Genomic DNA, 17,161 nt, shown 5'->3' with positions numbered 1-17,161 from the left:
AATACTGGGCTAGGTACTTTGCATCTTCTGCTTCATAATGATTTTGCAAAAGAAGGTATTATTGCCCTCAATTTACAAATGTAAAAACTGAGGCTTAGTAAGTGTCTTGTTCAAGTCTAGAGCTATGGGTTAGCATTAAATTCACTGTCCAGGAGCAGAGCCAGGATTCAAAGCCAGTTATGTCAGACTGCAAAATTAGAGTTCTTTCCAGTGAGTCAAACTGACCCCACAACTAGAAGTCAGAAGAGCCAAGCAGTCTTGAGCTGGTCAGTATTTCTCAAAGTGCAGTCTTTGGAACACCCATCACAGAACTGCCTGAGGTGCTGACTATTAATACAAATGAACCTCTGGAATCAGAATCTCTGGGGGCAAGGCTAGAGATTCTCACTTAAAAAAATTTCTCTGGGTGATTCTTTGGTCCACTTAGTTCCAGTCACTAAACATTTCCATGTTCCCTGCAGAGACAATGACCTTTTAGATCTCCCTGCCTTCCTCTTCTCTGCTTAACGACAATGTCTCACACAGCTCCTGTGTAAGGGTAAAGCCCTTCTCTGCTCCTATAGCAGAATTATAAATTCCTGCTTCTGTACTTCATTAAAATGCTGTTCATATCTTATTATTTATTACACTGTGCTGTAAAATCAGCTGTTTTCTAGTTTGTTTTTCCTGACAGGCCAAGAAAGTACTAGGCAGCTAGCACCATGCCTGATACATAACAGGTACACAGTCAACGCATGCTGACTGAAGGGATGCAATACATGTTTACCTCATGAACAAATGAGCTCCTTAGAGAGTTCTAATACAAATTCCTCATACATTGCTATTCATGTCCATCAAGAACTTCCAACAAACATGAAAATCCTAAAATCCTCTAGAATTATTAAATGTTGCCCTGCTCCCTGTCCTTTTTTCCTTCCTCTCTCCATTTCTTCATTCTGCTGATTGACAGGTATCGAGCATTTCATCCAGAATACAGAACACACACACACACACACACACACACACACACACACACACACAAAGTGGAGCCCACATACAAAAAAAATATCTGGGCAGGACCAAAAAGGAGGTTAAACGCACTCATTACATTTGCCCGCTGAACTATCAAAACAAACGCAAACTGTAAGCTGATAGTAAAACATAGAAAAATCAAATTAAATTTAAACAGAAAAAATAGAAAAAGTGATAATGTTCACAGATATCAGATGGCAAATAAGAGAACTCTTTTAAGGGTGAGATTCTGATGACCCCTCGTTGGAGAAATTATTCTTGCAATAAGCTAATGAAACAAGATTACTGCTGCGATGGGGTGCTTGAGCAACAATGTTCCGGAAAAGCCAACAGCAAGCTCCACGTGTCTATCCTAAACAATTCTTAAGGTAGACAGAGATTGGGAAATACGCCCAGGCCCCTGGAAGTGATTTACACACAAGATGAGCACCAAAACATTCTGAATTTATGCAGTCAGGATATGACGGCCTGAGGCTGCACAATTCAAAGCTGTTCTCACACCTGAAGCCAATGTGGCTTGCCCTGTCCTCTCCCCTGGAAACAAAAAAAAAAACAGCTACCAGGTATCACATTGTTGACAGAATCTCTGTGATAGATATTTAGCAGCTAAAAAGCTAAAACTGAGGTTACTTTCTCACATGACAGCTGTCCTCAGTGTGAAAAGCTAAATAATAGGAAAAACATGACTCTTGTCTAAAACACCTTTGTAGTGAGGTTTAAGTGACAAGCAAACAAAATGAAACAAAAAACTCTGACCTGTTCTTAATAAGAACGGTAAAGAGTGGTGATGATCTCATAAGTAGAATTTATACAGGATCTTAAAGAGCAGTCCTTCGGGCTGGTGCCCACGCTATACTCCCTCCGTACCCTCTGTGACTCAGCCTTGACAAGAATCCACATTTAGTTAATTAATTCCAGAGCCGTCTGTTTACAACAATATTTGTCAAAAGCAGGAAGATACCAAGGAATATCCCTTATCTCTTCCAAGAAAGAAATTTCTATTCAGACTCAGGCTACCTAGAAAATTAACAAAATAGGCACGAAAACTTCAGGCTAGTGTATAGTCAAAATATGTATCACAAGTGATGAGGATTTTTTTTTTTTCATTGGCAAGATCCCCGTGTAGGCAGACAGAAGACTGGTTAAACAGGCTCTAGTGTCAGACTGCTTGAATTCAGATCTATCTTCCAGTTCACCAATTCTCTCTTCTCCTGTGTCTAACATGCTATCAAATACAGTGAGTTTTAAATTTTAATCTAGAAGTTTTGTTTAGGACTTTAAAAATCTACTATGTCACTTCAAAAATTTGTGGTCTTAAGTCTGTATGCATTTGTTTTTGCTGCCTGCTGTTCCTGCTGATCTTCTTCAGGTGGGTTTGTTTTCTGTGTGCCCAGTTCTCTTTGCTTGGTAGTTTTTCCTCTTGAAAGAAAAATTTTGAGGCTGGGCACGGTGGCTCACACCTGTAATCCCAGTACTTTGGGAGGCCGAGGTGGGTGGATCACGAGGTCAAGAGATCGAGACCATCCTGGCTAACATGGTGAAACCCCACCTCTACTAAAAATACAAAAATTAGCCGGGCGTGGTGGCACGTGCTTGTGGTCCCAGCTACTTGGGAGGCAGAGGTGGAAGAACTGCTTGAACCCAGAAGGTGGAGGTTGCAGTGAGTCGGGATTGCGCCACTGCACTTCAGCCTGGCGACAGAGCAAGACTCTGTCTCAAAAAAAAGAAAGAAAGAAAGAAAGAAAAATTTTGGAGAGGTATTCTGAGGCTTAAGGTGGAGACCGCCTCAAACCACTTCTCAGCATGAAGTGCCTTGTCTAACCCAGGACATGTATACAAACACCCAGGGTGCAAATCTATGCCAGGGCTAGGCTATGTTCACAGCTTGTTCCACTTTTCCAATTTCTTCTGCTTCTCTGCTTAGCTCCAGATACCTCCTCTTCAATTTCCTGGGACTGTGGGAAGAGGAGCAGTTTTAGATCTAGTTTGCCCTTGCACTGAGGTTAGCCATTTAGGCTTTCGGCATGGAACAGAGATCTCCTCTGAGACCTTCTGACTTAGGCAGGCCCTGAAGCTTGGCCGTTGCCACTCTTGCCTGACTGTGATTCAGGCAAATGCCCTCAGGAATAAGCAGTGATGGGCTCCCATTCTACTTTCCTCTCTGTGGTAGGATTTCATACAAAAATTGTCCCAGGAGTAGCCCACTGTCTTTTTAGCTCTTCAGCGCATTTGAGATGGTTAAAAAAAATTAAAAAATTAGCCAGCATATTTAAACAGAAGAGTTGATCTAAATAACTGTCTGCTATTAGCAGAAACTAGAGGCTGATGTCCTAATTAAATTGCCTTTAACGATGTGCCAACTCTGAAACCATGGGTTACAGATATTTTACCTTTGGTTTCCTCATCTGCAAAATGAAGATAGTAATAATAAACAGTAGTAACAATATGTGTTCTTCTGGGCTTGCGTGAAGATTATATCAATCCCATAATGTACTTCAGTGCGCCCCGCGTGGGAATGCTCAGTTAATGATAGCCTCCTTCCCGTCTTCACCACTACCATCACTACCACCACATGAGCACAGCCAACTGGGTTGGATCATGCAATGTGTCTGGCTTTTATTCCAAGTAAAGACAATTTCCAAGAAGTGGAATAGCTTGGGCAGAAAAAAAATGTTCTGGAGATGGGAATGGTTATTTAGATTAACTTTTTGATCCCAAAGGCCAAGTATTTGAGTAAGATTTTTTCATTTTAAAACTTCAGTTAATCATAACAATAGTGCCAATTTTTAGATTTGATTTTTAAAATGATAGTAAGCCAGAAAGACTGAATAGTTGGTTAAAGTTTTAGGAACTTCTATCTTAAAACCAGAATAAAATTTTTAGTAATTGGAATTTCTGGGCTGGGTGTGGAGGCTCACACATGTAATCCCAGGCGGGTGGATCACTTGAGGCCAGGAGTTTGAGACTAGCCTGGCCAACAGGGAGAAACCCTGTCTCTACTAAAAATACAAAAATTACACAGGAGTGATGGCGTGTGCCTGTAATCCCAGCTACTCTGGAGGCTGAGGCAGGAGAATCACTTTAACTCAGAAGATGGAGGTTGCAGTGAGCTGAGATCATGCCACTGCACTCCAGCCTGGATGACAGACTCTATCTTAGGGGGAAAAAAAAAGAATTTCTGAAAAAATGGTTTAATATAAGCTGTAAGCTTCTAGATCCCCTTTACAATCCTTATGGATGAAATCCTTTAAAAATGTGGTTGAAAATCTTTCATGCTTTGAACGAAGGTGTCTTTTGAACCTATTAGATAATTATCTGCCCCTAAAAAACAGTATGTCCTTGAGCATGACACTTCACTTTTCCAGGTCTCGGTCTCCTCACTGGTCAATGAGAAGGCTGGACCAAGATGACTTTTCAAGTCTCCTAAAAGCACACAGCTTAATGTGCATATACTTGGTTTTTCTAAATGACTAATGATGTTACATAAGCCTCCCTGTCTTTTTCCAAATTATCTTTTCTTTCTTTCTTTCTTTTTTTTTTTTTTTTTTTGGAGTCTCACTATGCTGCCAGGCTGGAGTGCAGTGGCGTGATCTCGGCTCACTGCAACCTCCACCTTCTGGGTTCAAGCGATCCTCCTGCTTCAGCCTCCGGAGTAGCTGGGATTACAGGTGTGCACCACCATGTCCAGCTAATTTTTGTATTTTTAGTAGAGAGGAGGTTTCACCATGTTGATCAGGGTGGTCTCAGTCTCTTGAAGGAGATGTGCCCACCTCAGCCTCCCACGGTGCTGGGATTACAGGCATGTGCCACCACACCCGGCCCCTAATTATCTTTTCTATATCTTACACTTCAGATTACAGGAGAATAAAGTGAGATTATTCCAATATGCAGGGCTATTTCATTCTGATATATTTTCTTTTCAATATTTGAGTAGCCTAGCCAGCTGTATTTGAGTAATGTTGGGCCATCTATACTTTGTAACACAAGCAAGATTCCTAACATGAAAAGTTAAATGCTCTGCTTATAATTAGTGAACAAGACACTTTTGGAATGCAGTGTTCATGAACTAATTCACTCATCTGACACTGTGTGAGGTGCTAGATATACAGAGTGAGCAGAATAAATCTTGCCACTGTGAAAGTCATAATCTAGATTGGGAGAGACACATAAATAATATGGGTATAATGAAAGGCACAGCAATTAAAAATTTAGTCTCTGATGGCAGATCACTTAATTTTCAATTCTGACTGACACTTATTAGCTTTGTGAACTTGGGTAAGTAAGTTAACTTCTCGTGCTTCAGTTTCTTTATCTCTAAAACGAAAATAATAATATTACCTAGGTCATAGTGTTGTGAGGATTTAAGAGTTCATCTATGTAAGAAGAGTGACTGGCACATAAAGCTACTTAAGTGTAAGCTATTATTATTACTGATGTTTATCACTGTACAGAAGTATGCATGAATATAAAGTGATGGAAATACGTAAAACGAGGGCATCAAATGACTTCTAATTATATATTCCTGCAATTTTTTATCTGTCCTCTTCCCCACTTCTTCACCCTCACCCATGCCTTCTATTTCTGTCTTTGCCCATCCTTTCACAGTGATCTTTCTCTTGTGCAAGCACCCTTTCCACATACTGTTTGACTCATCACATTTGTACACTGTACATCTTATTTTCTAAATGTATGTTTGGTATAACTTAAGTCTTTATTATGTCACACATAATGCTGCTACATATAATGTCATGTTTCCTGTTTCACCCAAGTCTTATCTGGATTATAGAATGGTTCCACTGTACCTGTCTAGCAGCACAGAAGGTGCTTAGTAAATGCTGGTTGATTACTTGAAGGTGCTGAGTTTCAGATACAGCTTTCACTGCCACAGACCAGGGGCTGGCAAACTTTTCCAGTAAAGGGTCAGCTAGAAAATATTTTTCATGTTATGGGCCATATGCTCTCTGCAACAACTGTCACAACTACTTAACTCTGCCACTGTAGTTCTAAAGCAGCCATGCATGATAATATATAAACAAACAGGCATGGACATATCCCAATAAAACTTTATTTACAAAAATAGGTAGTAAGAGCTTAGAAGAATGATTGGTACATTGTTCCAGTAAATGGAATTTGGCCTAATAACTACAGTTCATGGATATTTGGCATAGGGCCTCATGCTGAACTTAAAATTATAAAATATACCAGTTAAAATGAGAACCAGTGTGGTTAAAAAAAAAAAAAAAAAAAGCTCAGCTCTTCTCTTTTAAGAAGCTGTCAGCAGATAAAAGGCAGGGATTCAGGGATTCACACCTTTATTATAATGATATAGGTTATTTCCACCTCCTCCTATCCCCAACCTCACACCATGTAGGTAAGTACCTGGGTAATAAGAGCCTCCTACTAAACTGAGCAAAGCTCAGTTTTGTACTTCAAGCTAAAAAAAAGTATAAGATACCGCTTTGTTATTACTGTTCCTTTTCTAGGTATCTTATGCTTTTTATAGCTTGAACTACAAAGCTGATGACTAGAATTCACTCACCCAAGAAGCAAAGCAATTTTAGTTATGTCAATCTGAGCTAACATTTCATAATTTCAATCCTCACATTTTCAATTAACAGATGGATGCATCAAATTCATCCACAAACAAAAATAAAAAACTAATTTCTTTAATGTACACCTGGGAAAGACAACTGTAATCTGGACTTGTACATTCAAATATAATGCAATTTAATTATCAGAGGAATTTAAACCTACTAAGAACATGCTGGGTAGTTGAGCAATTGTTTCATTTACAGTCATGTCTCCCAACCTTTTAAAAAATTACAGTGTTTCATATCCTTTCAAAGACTGCAACTGTGGCATTCAGCAAGGCTATAAAGGTGGCTCACCAATATCATCTAACTTGGTAGAGGAGGGAAGGTGATTTAAGTTTTATAAAAACAGGTATGATGACATCAGAGGTTAATTAACTTTTTTCCTATTATGCTTCAAAAAACAAGAAAGTATAAACTTTCTTTAAGAACAATGCAAGACAAAAATGAGCTATTCTGGTATCTGAATGAAAACAAAATGTTATGTATTGTTCTGGGAATAAGGTTTAGGTTTAGAATTAGGTTTAGAATAAGGTTCCATCTCTAAATCTTTTAATCAAGATAATATATATAAACAAAGAATACTGAGAATGAGACTCATGGTTTTATCTATATTAACATCATTTAATTTCATGATCTATAAACAAAGACTATTAGAGATGCAAGAGAGTGCCTAAATAAATTTAGAGCTTTCTTACAAAAAATATCCTTAAGTTGCTATAAGAAGACAAAACTTTGCTCCAAAAATAACACTAGATAAGGTTCCTGTTTAATTTTTTCCCCTCCGACTCTCAAGTTTATTATGGAAACCCATAAACTAAAGTACTTTTATGAACACAAATAATTTCCCTTACTCAAAAGCCAAGTCTACATTGGTCTTTGAAACAGTCTTATCCTTCTATTTTTTATTGTTGGTAAGTTTATTTCAGTGCAATTAATCTTGTAATAGACATAAATCAAACGAGTGAACAAAATAGAGATATGCAAGTTCTATAGAGAACTGCCCCTAAACCCTTACATTCAGAGGTCCATAAATAAAATTTGGCTACATCAATAATTTAATTCTGATCTGGTGACAAAGCATGTTTGTATTCCAAGAAAAAACAACCAATTTTATTGACTGACATTTGGGTATACTTGAGGGTTAATTACATAAGAAATGTGGAAAAGTGGCCAATATGCTACAAGGTGCAATTTTTCTGTAGGATTAAACTTCAAAACTCAGCGATTTCACACTTCAACCAACCAGTTAAGTGAACAAAGTCAGATAAGTTGATAGCCCCTGTAAAAACCCTAATGTCTTTCAGAAAGATTTAAAAATCAGATCATGACTAGATTGACTTTGTAATTTATGATCTGCTAGGCTAAAGCTGTGGAATTAATTCAAGAATTATACATTACCAAGTACATAAAGATAAAGATGTTGGTTTTAAATGTTATTTTTGCATAAGTTTACTTACCGCCATATAAGCATTTGTTCCAACATACGTCTTGGCTATAGAATTCACCAGCTATGAGACAAAACAGTCTGTTAGAACAATATAAAGATAATGTGGAAATAAAATGGGCAATTATTCCTCATTTAACCTACAATCATCATTCGTATAAATCAACTAAAAATTATGTAAAAGGGAACAAATTTATCTACAAAGGCATTAAAAATGATTAAATCTCTCTTTTCTTTTGAATGTGACTTCCAATTTAAACAAGCGCAGCATTACAGTTTATAGCAGATAACCTTAATTCACTTAAGCAGGATGCTTATCGCTTTAGTACCCCAAACCCATCTGATATAAAAAGTCAATTTAAAGCAGAATTTGAACACACTCAATTTTTAGTCAGATGGCTCAAGATGTGAATGAAGCCCCATGCATTACTAGAATGAAACGAACACGAAATACGCTGGAGGGATAACAGACTTTGACAACTTATAATACAACCACGACCTTCGCTTTGGTCTTCGTGTTTGGCTGGGAGTAAAGGTGGCTGCAATTCAAATCAACATCACAGCATGCTCATGGGTCACTATCACTGGGTTTCTCAGGGGAGGCCCAAAATGGAAATTAATTAAAATTTGTGCTGCACATTGTAATGGCCCTCCACCATTGTTGCTCCCAATATTAATTTTTATTGTGGGCCAGTTGGGCTCCCCAGGCACAGCTCCCACTTTGCCCTCCCTTTTGTCTGGCCAAAACGCTTTCATATCAAAGCTGCATATCAATGAAGTTTGCTATTCGTAAGTAGTAATTACAATATCAGCAGTTTTTACTGTCATTAAACAATGAACAATCATATTCTGATGAAGGAAACTCGCTCAGAGATTAAAAATGAATAACACACTCCCAGCCGAGGAAAAGATGCAGTGTTTCTGTTTGTCTGGCAGCTAGGTGATTTTTCAATCCAGAGAACAGACTGAAAATAAAAGGAGGTTGCTGCAGAGAAGAGAACACACTGGGCGGAAAAAGAGACATACCTGAGTGCTAACTCCAAAATCACACAGCTTGACCTGTCCTCTTGTGTTTACTAGCATATTGGAGGGCTTCACGTCTAAAATGGGACCGGAAAACTCCATGTAACCAATTCCATATATCTACAGCATTTGTTCTTTAAAAGCACATATGCACACAACATGTTGCAGAAATGACATCATTTGCACAATCTGAAATTCAAGTATCAAATTTAATGAAAAGCTTTTTTTTTTTAATCTGAAGGTAAAACGTAAGGTCTTAACTCCTCCACTTTTAACAATGTCTGGTTTCAGCAGAAGCAAGAGTTTATTTCAAGTGAAAGTGAAATCAAACCTTGGCTTACAGCAACAGTAAATACACCCATCATCCTCTCCCCAATTTTTCAGGAAAAGTAGGTAGATAAGAAAATGTAATCTTCTTGCAAAGAATTTGCACAAAAAGGATGAGTTTTGCTCTATATGTGGAATTATCAAGACAGTCCTCCCATCTAAGTAATAGTAAGGCCAAAGGGAGGCCAACAAGGAAAAATCATTCATATGCTACGGGTAACAGGTCGTATCTGAAGGAAACGAAGACAAAATGAATGTAGTATTAGAATTTCCCATGTTTTACAAGGCAAATGCTACTTCAGAGAATACTTAGAAATTTATCTAAAAGATGTGTGTATGTGTGTACATGCATGGACTTATTGGTCTTTGTTTCATTTATCCTTCTCTTCTCTGACATTATTTTTGACTGCTGTTATAGTTAACAAAAGAATTGACATAGATTTCACCAAAGCGGTCAGTCGCTAAGTAATGACACAAAGGATTTCTGTGAAGCATCCTCAGTGACAACAATGAGCCTTTTCAGGAATTCGGGGAGCCCACAAAAAACATCCAAGGAGGACAAGAGCACGCCACTTTTAATGGTAGAGAGCAGCACCTGCTTCAATGCTTCTTTTATGGCAAAAGTGGTCCAGCAGAGACAACTGGTTACATTTGAAACAGCATATAACTTCAACTATACTGACACTGAACAGAAGACTCACTTTTTTTCATGTAACATTTTAAAAAAACTTGTAAATGGGTTAATCTTCTCCTGAACTTCCATCCGGCAAAAGGGTACAGCAACTAATTATCTTGCCAAAAGTAGACACTGAATTCAAATTTCAAGTTCAAACACAGTAACTATTACTAAACTGTACTTATGTGACAGGCAATGTGCTAGGCATTTTGTTATATATTAGCTCATTTAGTGGTGCCTGACAACTGACATTTGAATGTAAATTCCATGAAGGCAGGGACTTTGTCTCTTTCCTTGACTACAGTACTTCCCAGCCCCTGAAAGACTGCCAGGTATATTTCAAGTGCTCAATAAACATTTGTTGAATGGATGAAGAAATAAAGAATGGAAACCACAAATATGTGTTATTATTTTATGTTGATGATTCTGTTTCAGTGATGAGAGAACCCGGGAGATGGAGGTTATAGTGAACCAAAATTGGACCACTGCACTCCAGCCTGGGCAACAAGAGTGAAACTCTGTCTCAAAAAAAAAAAAAAAAAAAAAAAAAAGCCATCAATCAGTGAGCAAGATACTGTGCTTGGAAGGGATATATTTAAAGATGTATAAAGTATACTCCTACCCTGTGAACTTATTTCCTGGGGTGATACCGATAAAAAGAGCTTATACCTGCCTGTGCATACCACCTTGAATTCATACAGCCTCCTGCTAGAGGTTATACTGAGTGTTATCTGAAGGGCTTGCTACAGAGACATGCTCTCCCGGGTTCAAGTGGTTCTCCTGTCTCAGCCACCCGATTAGGTGGGATTACAGGCATGCGCCACCACACCCAACTAATTTTGTATTTTCAGTAGAGACAGTGTTTCTCCATGTTGGTCAGGCTGGTCTCGAACTCCCGACCTCAGGTGATCCACCCGCCTCAGCCTCCCAAAGTGCTGGGATTACTGGTGTGAGACACCGTGCCTGACCGATTGATGGCTTTTTGAATAAATTAAATTTACTAATACATGACGGATAGCAGTGGCTCACTCCTGTAATCCGAACACTTTAGGAGATTGAGGCAGGCAGATCAACTTGAGGTCACAAGTTCAAGACCAGTTGGCCAACGTAGCGAAACCTCATCTCTACTAAAAATACAAAAATCAGTCTGGCATGGTGGCGGGTACCTGTAATCTCAGTTACTCAGGAGGCTGAGGCAGGAGAATTGTTTCAACAAGGGAGGCAGAGGTTGCGGTGAACCAAGATGGCACCACTACCTTCCAGCCTGGGCAACAGAGTGAGACCCGTCTCAAAAAAAATATTGCTAATATAAATGTTCCCTTTACTGGCAAGTCCCTGGTCTCTTGGCCTCTAGTCTTCTCTAATTTTTCAACATAATTGTTATACCACCATCATATTAAACCTTAAATATAACACTTTCACGACATCATTTCTCTCCTTAAGGAGGAGGTTAAGTATTCGCTGGCACGCCCCCACACACCACAATATGAATTCCTTAAGAATAGGGTTGTGCCTTCAAGTGTGCCCCAGCAGTTAGCACAACACATCATAGACAGCATGACAGACACTTAAACGTTTGCTGAACTGAAACAAATGTTAGCTTCTACATAGCTTGGTCTCATTTTTCAAATCTAGTTCTTATCATGGGCCCTCAGCTTTAAATATTTTTCTTCTGGACAATTTCTTTCATATATTGACACCCTAAACTAGGAGTGTACAAACTTTTGGCTTCCCTAGGCCAAACTGGAAGAACTGTCTTGGGTCACATACAAAATACACTAAGATAGCTAATGAGCTTAAAAAAAAAAGGGGGCAAAAAAACCCAAACCAAAACACAACAACCCGTCATGTTTTAACAAAGTTTACAAATTTGTGTTGGGCTGCACCCAAAGCCATCCTGTGCCTCATGTGGCCTGTGGAGCACGGGTTGGGCAAGTTTGCCCTAAACTATTCTTAAGCCGCCACATCAGATGGAGACCGTTAATGAACAAACATTTTGAGCTCCTGGAAGAAGGTGCTGCCTGGAAATTAAGAGGTATGCTAAAAGCAGCACATCTTTAGTTTCGATCAGATACATCTGACTTAAGTGGATCAATGGAAAGAGAAAATAAAAAAACAACGAAACTGCTAAACTATATTCTAAAAGACCAGGTGTAAATAAGAACCTGACTGCATTTTTCCAGCTTTCCAACATCTTTCTAACATACATGTAAGCCTACTACTGTATGACTTTTGTACACTCTCCTCTCAACCTGGTTTTCAGAAGTACTTTATGTGTGAAAGTAGTAGACACCCAGTCATCCTCAAATCAATCTTTGCATTCCAGTGAGACTGTTTTAATCACTATCTCAAAAGAAAAAAAAGACATCATTAAGGCTTTGTTCATTCTGTTTTCTTCATCTCCCTCCCACCCCCCAGGTTCAGAAGACTTTCCTCTATATTTTCCAACTATCTGAATCCTGCCCATCCTTCATTTCAGGCCATCAAAGTCACTACCTCCTTCGAACTGTTGTAGCATCTACTGTCTGTACCTTTAGTTTGGGAAAAAGCATATGATTTATGTATGTAATATATGTATGTATGTATTTCAGAGACAGGGTGTTGCTACGTTGCCCAGGCTGACCTCAAACTTCCAGGCTCAAGTGATCCTTCTGCCTCAGCCTCACGAGTCAATGGGACTACAGGTGCTTGCCCCCACACTTGACTTTTATGACATTTTATACTAAGAGTTACTTAATGCCTTTGCTGTTATCAGCATTATCGAAAGAAATAAGTTCACACGGTAGGTGTATACTTTATACATCTTTAAATGTATCATTACCAAGCACAGTATCTTGCTCACTGGTTGATGGCTTTTTAAATGATACATTATATTGGCTAATATAAATGTCCCCTTGATCCGCAATCTTGAGACATAATTTGAATGTAACAGTCTCCTTTAACAGAGTCAATGAATCTGGGCTAGGAGACAGATGACCAAGGTTTTTTTAATCCTGTCACAAATTTGGCACATGACTTTGGCCTTGGCACGTGATGTTTGTTTCCAACTCTGTAGGGAGTTAACTGTTACCATGTTGATATTAAAGAGCTGTGAGGATCAGATGAGATAACAAATGCAAAACTCCTTTTTAGACGGTCCAACACTCTATAAGCGTACTACTATTATCAACTGGTAATCCACAAAGCTAGAAAAAGTTATATATTTCACTATATTTAGAAAATAATTTATACTGCTACTGTGGCAATTTAAGCTATATTTGAGTAAAATACTAGCTGAAAGAAAACATTTCCAAAGCCCAGTCAGTGGAACTATAAAACCAATGTGATGTTTATAAGGAAACATTTTTGCCAGACTATATGCACCCTTTCCTCAAGAATGCCACCGAGCTGGTTTCCCTAGTTTTATACTTGCTCTATTATAGTTTGTGTTCAACACAGCAGCTATAAAGTGATGCCTTTAAAACCTAAGTCAGACCACGTCACTTCTTTGCCCGAAACCTCCAAAGCCTTTCCAAGTCAGTGCAAAAATGGAAAGCCTTCCCGGAGGTCCCCAAGGCCCTTGTGCGCTGCCCCACACTCTCACCTTGCCACTCCTCTCCACGCCCACTCCGCTTCAGCTCACTGGCCTCCTTGCCAGGTACGCTCTTGCTTTGTGGCTCCGTGTCCCTGGAATACTCTGCTTCTACAGATTGTGCATGCCTGGCTTGCTCCTTGCTTTAGATTTCTGCCTGAATGCTGCCTTTTTAAGGGAAGCCTTTCCCAATCACCTAGTGTGCAGCAGCAATGCCCTCCCGGCTCAGATACTCCCTTTCCCTTTTCTCTTGCTTCAGTGTTCTTCTAAACATTTAGCACCATCAACACACTGTATTTCTACATATAGATCTGCTAATTCTCAGGCTCTCCTCTTAAAGGGAAGTTCCATGAACGCATAGTTGGTCTGTTTTGTTCACTCCTACATCTAGAATGGTGTCTGGTACATACAGGAAACAATATTTGTTGAGTAAATGGTGAATAAATAGTATGTCTACTAAACAGACAAACTCACATGGTGACCCAGAAAATCGTTAATTTGGCCTGAAAAGGAGCTGCATCTTTTCCCATTTAATGGACTACACTTCAGAATGAATACATTTCAAAATGACACTTCATGCTGGGAAGAATCCACAGTCATTTAAAAGCACTTGCTCACACATCTTTACTGATACCTTACCATGTGCCAGATACGGTACGAGGTGTGGGGGAGAGAAACAGGAGCGCGATCCTGTCCTGGCCTGCAGGAGCAGTTTGGTGTATTCTTTGAGCAAAAATAGTGCTCATGAGATTTTAGGATAATAATGTTTTTTATGTATACTCTAAATGGGATTTTCTTTCTGAACGATAGGGATGTTTCTTTTAATAAAGACAATGAAAGTTATGCAAATAAATAGCTCCTCAGCTTGGCTGTACGTATTTAAAAACTAAAGCTTTCTGTGTTCTACTCCAGATTTACTGAATCAGAAACCAATCCAATGCAGCCTGGTCTTCAGGCCAGCATTTAGAAGACCAACATAACTTACTGCATTTCCTTCTGATTTAACTTCTAAAAACTTCTGAATAACTGAAGAGAAATTTCTTCTCTTGTTTCACTTTACTTTCTGAAATAAACTTCATTAAAAAATCAATTTTACTGCAGCCATTTTGCATGTAGTTTGATGAGTCTGGCGAATGCCTACATCCATGCAACCACAATCAAGATACAGAACACTTCCATCACCTCCACAGTTTGCTGTGTTTGAAGTTTAAAAACTTTAAAGTACTAGACATCCAGCCATTCTCAAACCAATCTTTGCATTTCAACTAGGCTGTTTTAATCACTGCCTCAAAAAACAAAACAAAACATTAAGCCTTTGTTCATTCTGTTTTCATCATCTCCCTCCCAGCCCCAGGTTTAGAAACCTTTAAAGTTTTTAAGCTCACCTCAAAAAGTTTTTGAAGTCACCTCAAGAAGTTTGCTATGTAAACGGTTAAAAACTTTACAGTCAACTCCACCCTGACCCCCAACCTTTGGTAAATCACTGAGTGGTTTGTCATTATACATTAGTTTTGACTCTTTTCATAAATTATAAACCCCATGTTATTATTATTTTTTTGAGACACAGTCTCACTCTGTTGCCCAGGCTGGAGTGCAGTGGCGTGATCTTGGCTCACTGCAACCGCTGCCTCCTGAGTTCAAGTGATTCTCTTCAGCCTCCTGAGTAGCTAGAATTACAGGTGACCGCCATCACGCCCAGCTAACTATTGTATTTCCAGTAGAGATGGAGGTTTTACCATAACAGCCAGGCTGGTCTCAAACTCCTAACCTCAAGTGATCTGCTTACCTTTGCCTCCCAAAGTGTTGGGATTACGGTGTGAGCCATCGCACCTGGTCATGTTATTTTTGCTTTAAACAATCTGACAATTATTGTTGGATGACATATCTGTCATCATAATTGAAACAGGTGTCTTGCAAACATTGTCTTGCTCTTTTAAACAGTCTGACATTTGGGCTTTTAATTGGACTGTTTAGACCATTCACATTTAATCTAATTACTGATATGGCTGGGTTCAAATCTACCATCTATTTGCCCCATCTGTTCTTTGTTCCTTTTTTTTTTTTCTTTTCTTGCTTTCTTTTGGGTTAGCTGGGCTACTTCTTAGCATTCTACTAATCTCTACTATTTGCTTCTAAGCCACAGGTTGGCAAACTTTTCCTGTAAAGAGTCATAAAGTAAATATCTCAGGCTTTGAGAGCTACAAGCTTTTTGTGGTAACTACTCAAACTCTGCTGATATAGTGCAAATGCAACCACAGGCCACACGTAAATGAATGGGCATGACTGTGTTCCAACTGTGTTTGTAAAAACAGGTAAAGACCCCATTTTTGCCCATGGGTTGAATTTTGGCAGCCTGTTTGAAGGTTTTTCTTTTTTATGGTTGTTCTAGTATAATACGTTGCTTTAACTTCTTAGTCTACATTCAATATTAGCATATTTCATTTATATTGTACAAAACTTTTAATAGTATATTTCCATTTTCTTCATCTTTTATGGTATTTTGATACAACTTTCCTCTATGTACACTATACGCTCCATAATACAATGTCTTTATTTTTCCTTTAAATAATTATATTTTAACAAAATTTGAAAGTGAGAAAAAATTTTTTATTTATCCACATTTACGATTTGTGAAACTATTCCTTTGTGTAGATCTAACCATCTATATGGTATCAGTTTCCTTCATCCTAAATAACTTCCTTCAACATTTTTTGTAATGCTGGTCCACTGGCAATGAATTCCCTCATATTTGTCTGAAAAAGTCTTTATTTACCTTTTTATTTTTGGAAAATGTATTTGCTGGGCACAGAATTCTGGAATGACTTTTTTCTTTCAACATTTTACAGATGTCTTTCCATTATCTTCCGGCTTGTATAGCTTATGACAAGAAGTCTGATGTCATTCTTATCTTTGTTTCTCTACTTAATGTGTTCTGTTTTCTGTGAATATTTTTAAGATTTTCTTTTTAGTCACTGGTTATCAAAATTTAGATTTTGATGTGCTTTGGTGTGGTTCTGGGTTCATCCTGGTTAGGGTTCCTTGAGTTCTTAGATCTGTGGGCTTACAAGCTTCACCAAATTTGGAAACTTTTTAGCCATTATTTCTTCAAATTATTTTTTGTTCCCTTTTCTCTTTCCTCTCCTTTTGAGACTCCACTTACACATATAGACTTCTTGATAGTGTCTCAAAGATGATTCAGATTGTGCTCATTTAAAAAAATCTTTTTTCTAGGCTGGGCGCGGTGGCTCACGCCTGTAACCCCAGCACTCTGGGAGGCCGAGGCGGGCTGATCACAAGGTCAAGAGATCGAGACCATCCTGGCCAACATGGTGAAACCCCATGTCTACTAAAAATACAAAAAAATTAGCTGGGCATGGTTGTGCGCTCCTGCAGTCCCAGCTACTCGGGAGGCTGAAGCAGGAGAATTGCTTGAATCTGGGAGGCAGAGGTTGCAGTGAGCTGAGGTCGCACCACTGCACTCCAGCCTGGCGCCTGGTGACGGAGTAAGGCTCTGT

At 38.8% G+C, this 17,161-nt stretch overlaps 1 protein-coding gene across 4 annotated transcripts in view; it reads right to left on the bottom strand.

Moving 5' to 3' along the window:
* The window catches only part of MAP2K5 (mitogen-activated protein kinase kinase 5), a 258,213-nt gene that overhangs the window by 105,870 nt on the left and 135,182 nt on the right, over positions 1-17,161 (bottom strand). For all 4 annotated transcript variants that reach the window (XM_017518933.2, XM_017518936.2, XM_017518941.2 and 1 more), the window contains exons 14-15: positions 9,076-9,149; positions 8,063-8,113 (exon numbers count right to left, since the gene is read on the bottom strand). In XM_017518933.2, the coding sequence (XP_017374422.1) occupies positions 8,063-8,113; positions 9,076-9,149 (125 nt within the window). The remainder of the gene's footprint in view (positions 1-8,062; positions 8,114-9,075; positions 9,150-17,161) is intronic.

This window comes from Cebus imitator, unplaced genomic scaffold (assembly GCF_001604975.1).
Source record: "Cebus imitator isolate Cc_AM_T3 unplaced genomic scaffold, Cebus_imitator-1.0 Scaffold715, whole genome shotgun sequence".
NCBI classification, from domain to species: domain Eukaryota; kingdom Metazoa; phylum Chordata; class Mammalia; order Primates; family Cebidae; genus Cebus; species Cebus imitator.
This window is presented reverse-complemented; position numbering and strand designations above follow the sequence as displayed.